At 33.1% G+C, this 6,818-nt stretch overlaps 1 protein-coding gene across 1 annotated transcript in view; it reads right to left on the reverse strand.

Annotated features, from left to right (window-relative positions):
- The window catches only part of LOC118180004 (xaa-Arg dipeptidase-like), a 45,326-nt gene extending 42,444 nt beyond the window's left edge, over nucleotides 1-2,882 (reverse strand). Inside the window, exon 1 of the mRNA XM_085824623.1 lies at nucleotides 2,384-2,882. Coding sequence (XP_085680749.1) covers nucleotides 2,384-2,600 — 217 coding nt within the window. The 5' untranslated portion in view covers nucleotides 2,601-2,882. The remainder of the gene's footprint in view (nucleotides 1-2,383) is intronic.
- Between the last annotated feature and the right edge of the window lie 3,936 nt (nucleotides 2,883-6,818).

Below are 6,818 nucleotides of genomic sequence, written 5' to 3' on the forward strand. Positions count from 1 at the left end.
GCGATAAGGTAATTTCATATATGTTCTTTTAAACGGGTTTAAAGATTCCGAAAATTGTCATGCATTTTCATGAAATTTTTCTAATTTATGAGAAAAAAGCAGTGTACATAGATATAGTGAAGAGTGTGCGCAATGCCATTTTTGTGCAATTCTGGGATGTTTTTTTAAGTAAAAATAAGTCGACGTGTACATGGTTTAGTGATATTTTAATTAAATGGTAGTTATTTTGTGAATTTTATGTTTGTAGGAATTTGGTATACGTTTTAGTTGAAGTAAACGTGCATGGAAATAATTTAAATATTTGACACTAAGTATTTGTAATGTTTGCGGTATGAATTCGTTGGTGATGTTTATAATATAATAGATAATTTAGAGGTAAAAGTTTTTAGATATTTTATTTATTTTATACGTTGAAATGTTCATATTTGGAAAGGGTATATACTTTTTCGCGATAAGGTAATTTCATATATGTTCTTTTAAACGGGTTTAAAGATTCCGAAAATTGTCATGCATTTTCATGAAATTTTTCTAATTTATGAGAAAAAAGCAGTGTACATAGATATAGTGAAGAGTGTGCGCAATGCCATTTTTGTGCAATTCTGGGATGTTTTTTTAAGTAAAAATAAGTCGACGTGTACATGGTTTAGTGATATTTTAATTAAATGGTAGTTATTTTGTGAATTTTATGTTTGTAGGAATTTGGTATACGTTTTAGATGAAGTAAACGTGCATGGAAATAATTTAAATATTTGACACTAAGTATTTGTAATGTTTGCGGTATGAATTCGTTGGTGATGTTTATAATATAATAGATAATTTAGAGGTAAAAGTTTTTAGATATTTTATTTATTTTATACGTTGAAATGTTCATATTTGGAAAGGGTATATACTTTTTCGCGATAAGGTAATTTTATATATGTTCTTTTTAACGGGTTTAAAGATTCAGAAAATTGTCATGCATTTTCGTGAAATTTTTCTAATTTATGAGAAAAATGCAGTGTACATGGATATAGTGAAGAGTGTGCGCAATGCCATTTTTGTGGAATTCTGGGATGTCTTTTTAAGTAAAAATAAGTCGACGTGTACATGGTTTATGTGTATGTGTTATTGAGAAAAACGCGCAAGGAGTTTGCTATTGTGCACTTTTTCCTAATTTTGCTGTGAATATTTATCATGATTAAGAAGTTTTGTTAGATAAAATTTCTAGTATTAGTGTAATTTGGCTAGTAGATCATTGGAAAAAGTGTTCAGTAAATAAAAAGAAAAGAAACATGTCTTTACTTCGTGAAGACAAAATGGCGGCGGAAAAAAAAAAATAGAGGGTTGCTGTAGCAGAGTTGGTCGCCAAATTACCATAATCCAAAGATCAACCGTTTTTTTAAGTAAAAATAAGTCGACATGGTTTAGTGATATTTTAATTAAATGATAGTTATTTTGTGAATTTTAGGTTTGTAGGAATTTGGTATATGTTTCAGTTGAAGTAAACGTGTATGGAAATAATTTAAATATTTGACACTAAGTATTTGTAACCATTTGTAATGTTTGCAGTATGAATTCGTTGGTGACGTTTATAATATAATAGATAATTTAGAGGTAAAAGTTTTTGGATATTTTATTTATTTTATATGTGGAAATGTTCATCCTTGGAAAGGGTATATACTTTTTCGCGATCAGGTAATTTCATATATGTGCTTTTTACTGAGTTTAAATATTCACAGAATTTTTTTGCATTTTCGTGCAAATTTTTGTAATTTATGAGAAATTAGCAGTGTAGATGGATAAAGTTAAGAGTGTGTGCAATGCCATTTTTGTGCAATTCTGCTATGTTTTTTAAGTAAAAATAAGTCGATGTGTAAATGGTTTATGTGTATGTGCTATTCTGAAAAACGCGCAAGGAGTTTGCGAGTGTGCACTTTTTTCCAATTTTGCAATTAATATTTGTCATGATTAAGCAGTTTTGTTACATAAAATTTCTAGCATAAGTGTAATTCGGCTAGTAGATTATTGGAAAAAGTGTTCAGTCAATAAAAAGAAAAGAAACATGTCTTGGTGGCAGAAAAAAAAATAGAGGGTTGCTGTAGCAGAGTTGGTCGCCAAATTTTCGCCAAGTTACCATAATTCAAAGATCAACCTATGCATTAGTTCCCTTTCAACAATCGCATATGGCATACAAAGATATTTAAATTAACCAAGTTGCATAAAATATCATATGCAATATATTATACTTTAAAAATGTAACAGCTGTACTGTATAGTAATGTCTGTACATTTCAATTCACAAACATGGTATGCAACATATCAGATGGAAGTTATAAGAAAAAGCTTAAATGATGTTAAAAATAAAAGTACTTACATTTTGAAACAGTTAAAAATAAATTACTTACATTTTGAAACAAATTCTGCTCGAAATGCTGTTGGCAATGCATAATGTTTCGTAACAGAAAAACCTTTTTCCTGAAGGGCTTTTGTCAGGAAGTCATGGGCAAATTTTTCTTCATGTTTCAATTCAGGATTCTTCCATATCTCCTGGCTAATATGATTTAAGAACTGTAATTCTGAGTCTAATACAGTATTAACAAGTGTAAAGAACTTGCTTTGCATTGTGTGTATATATTATTTCCTGAATTAAAACGATGATCTTGAGTCTTTCTACCGGTAATTTAGCCTGAGTTCTTAGCCTGAACCGCACGTCTTCGACGAGGCGTTGCTATCACCTTTGTCTGTCATAAATATGTGTACGATAGTATTGATCGTCGGCTCACATCTGTTATCGCATCTGGCGAAATACCGCTGATACAGAATTGAAAGCAAACTTTCTGCGTATCAGTGAAGTGATTCACAAAATTAAGAACTGACAGACAAAGTAAACAAATGTCTTGTGTTGCACTCGCTAAGTCTTCCAGCACCGATGGGCGAAAAATCAAGCTCAGGCGCGAAGGCAAGGCATATAGAAAGCAGGCAATTTCGTATTTCAGAGGAGAGTAAAAGGAATTTCGTATATTTTTATGCGAATTCGAAAGGCTAGGAAGAAAAGATGGGACAGAATAAAATTAAAAATAAATGGCCCAAAGGTAATGGAAGAAAGAAAATTAAATAAATAAATAATAAAAAAAAGGGGGAAAGGAAAAGAAGTAAGAGAATTTTCCTTTAAAAATAAATAAATAAATACGAAAGGTTTCAGATTTTAAAATTACGTCCAAAGGAGCGTTTTTTTTTTTTTTAACGTTTGTGTGTTACCTTTTTTTATTAAATATTATGTTCTTTGCACTTGAACCATAAAATTCAGTTCAATAGCAATGTCGCAAAATAATTTTAAAATGATCGTATCTTTAGAATTTCCGATACACAGTTCCGCGGCCTAGAGATAAAAAGGTTCCTCTCCCCCCCCCGTTAGAGTGGTTCCAGCTCGCTTTTAAATCGTTGAGTTTGTTACTAAAAAATTCGTTAAAGTTTTACAAAATATGAAATCAACAATAGAACAAATTCCAAATTTCAAATTTGGTCTTCCACATGCTCATATTCGTAGGAGGATTACGTCAGTCAAAATTCGATGGCTCTATGTAGCGTTGTTTTATCACAATGCGAAAAATATATATGTACATTTATGCAGTGTTGTTACCAAATATTATCGACCTGTATTATATTTAAGGAAATTTAATAATGAAGACTCTGCATCTCAGCATGAATGTATGTATGTGTGGGGAATTGTTCTGTTTTACCCCAACAGAAGGCAGCACTATCCTGAATTTCATTTCAAATTTCATTTCGCCATGGCAAAAGTACATTCTGGGAGTAAAGAGAACGTTCTTTTTCTGGACAATTCTATGAGATCAGCACGTGATCTAGTTTCTGTAAGAACAAGCGCAATATAATAATTAAAATTATGTTGTCGTTAGTGAATTTATGGCTTAGCATTCTTCGTTACAAAAGAACCTCATGCAACTGATTTGATTATGAAAATATGTGAAAGTGCAGGCAACATATTGTTGCGTTCTACGGGTTCAAAGATTTAGAGTAATTGACGATAACACTTGGAAGAATCAAATTATAATTTATTCGCCAGTATTACAGAGGATATTTCCAAAGACACCTCTACAGTCGTCGAAAAACTACGATAAAAACTCTGAAAAAAATCAGCAACACAGCCTTCAGACTATAACGGTAAAGATAGCTTGATGGCAAAGTACTAAAGTTCAGCTGCCGACTTGGTCTTTCACTCTCAAACTAATTTCTGAACTCAAGACACTACTCCACTATTGAATTGAAGATACCGCTAGATATTCTCTACTCCGCGTGCAGGCAGGGTATATATAGCTTTTGACCTGCCTTCGAGAACATTCTCGGGAAAACCAGTAGGAATTCGTTCTAGAATTTTCTTGTTCCGTCTGTGGCATATCACCAATTTTCTCGCTGATTTCTCGCGAAATCTGACAACCCTGCCTTTTCGTGCCACGTTCTGGCAACCCTAAACCCGCTTTACAGGAAATCTATCTTACCGCAGATCGGTATTTCGCAACAATACATTTCTGGCATTGTGAAAAACAACGGTACTTAATGCTATCCAGTTCTGTATAACGTAGTCCTCCACCTGAATATGGGCACCACGAAGCCCGAATTTTAAATTTCTTTTATTGTCTACTTTATATTTTGTAAAACTGTAACTAACTTTTGATTAACAAACTTAAAGATTTCAAAGCGAGCAGTGGCAACACAGTACGAAATAAAACATTTTTATCTCCAACGCGCGAGACAGTTTATTAAAAATTCTACTGATATGCTATTTTTAAATATTTTCATTTGCTATCAAAACGTGTATGTGTATGTAAATGGGGGGGAACCGCTTTTCTGGAAGTAATATAAAATCGGAAAGCTTTCAGATTATTTTTGATGTTTTAATTTAGATATTTATTAATCTAATCTAAATGGTGACAGTAGAACTTTGCCGAACTTCATGCGAAATTTATATGAGGGCAGTTTTGGCGGAACCTTGAATTCCCTTCCCTGAGGGGAGGAAAGTGAGAGACGCTTGAGTTTCCCTTATGGAACTTAAGAGTCTCTTGCTTTCTTTTCCTTACTGCAAGTAAACTTTTGGGCACTACAACTAAATTGGCGATTGATGCTCACAAAAGGTGACCTAATGGCTTCTCCTCTCTCTTTATTTCATTATTGTAATCTTCGTATTTGTTATTGGACTATCAATTATCTGTTTGGTATAATTCGACAAATTTGCATGCAATTAATTGTAAATGAAAATTTTGTATAACTTTGCCATGGGATGGAAAGTTACAATGAAGTATGCTACAGAATTTTTATCTGCCAATAAAATGGCCTATTACACAGTACACCTATGCTATATTTACACCGTCCGCTCGTCCGGCCATCCATCCAATAACATCCATCCATCCATCCATCCATTCATATCCATCCATCCATCCATTCATATCCATCCATTCATATCCATCCATTCACATCCATCCATTCATATCCATCCATTCATATCCATTCCATCCATTCATATCCATCCATTCATATCCATTCCATCCATTCATATCCATCCATTCATATCCATCCATTCATATCCATCCATTCACATCCATCCATCCATCCATCCATCCATCCATTCATATCCATCCATTCATATCCATCCATTCATATCCATCGATTCATATCCATTCCATCCATTCATATCCATCCATTCATATCCATTCCATCCATTCATATCCATCCATTCATATCTATTCCATCCATCCATTCATATCCATCCATTCATATCCATCCATCCATCCATTCATATCCATTCCATCGATTCACATCCATCCATCCATCCATCCATTCATATCCATCCATTCATATCCATCCATTCACATCCATCCATTCATATCCATCCATCCATCCACTCATCCGTCCGTTCGCGTAATGATTTAAGAATGAATAAGAGGATGCACATTTCTCTTCTTCAGAATTGTTACAGGCCTACAATCCAAACTGCGTAGGCGCAAAAAAGGCATGCAATGGACATCGCATAATGTATCCAAGGATTATAATCAACAACAACTAATAATCAAGAGAAGGAATTTATTTAGGTTATTGGTTTTTAAGGATACTGCATCGTACGGACACCTGCATAGAGTCGAAACCGATTTGTGAGCTATCTTGTCGAACCTATACTGGTAAAAAGGTTTGTTTGTTCTATTCAGTGTTGGTCCTGGAATGCAGTTCCAGAAGATTCTGTTTAACTTTTGGTTTGATTTATTCGATTATGGGAAATCACACGAGCACTATCAACGAATTAATAAAAGAATTGCTTACATAATTCATCATTCTGAAATTTGCGTATGAATAAAATCTCTTTTCTTTGTACTGAGTAAAAGAAATCCCTATTTTAAGAGCAGAAAAATAATAAGGCGTAAGGGGAGGAATGTTTCCTTTGAAGACTTTCTAAGGAAAACTAACTTGTACCCACGTTACACTCGGAGATAACCACGAAAACTTATAAGTAACCAGCCCGTTCGCCTAGAACCGAATTCAGGTCGAACTACTAGTATTCAGCGACTCTCTCTCTCGATAGCTGGTGGGCATCTGTTAGATCTTCGCAGTAATAATGCTGCAAATTTACTCTTGTTACTCCCATTCGGTTGCTCATTATCATACTAAATAAAAGATATTGTGTATTATCTTAGGATAAAAAAGACAAATATCTAAATATATTTAAAGTAAGGCGCATATTCATACATGCTTAAAAATTTTTAAAAATTAAATATTTTTAATATTATATATTAAAATAATAACATTTCTGAATATTATGTTTTTTAAAATTCC

The sequence above is a fragment of the Stegodyphus dumicola genome, chromosome 10 (genome assembly GCF_044657685.1).
Source record: "Stegodyphus dumicola isolate Sdum_Otavi_A_Nest chromosome 10, ASM4465768v1".
Taxonomy (NCBI): Eukaryota; Metazoa; Arthropoda; class Arachnida; order Araneae; family Eresidae; genus Stegodyphus; species Stegodyphus dumicola.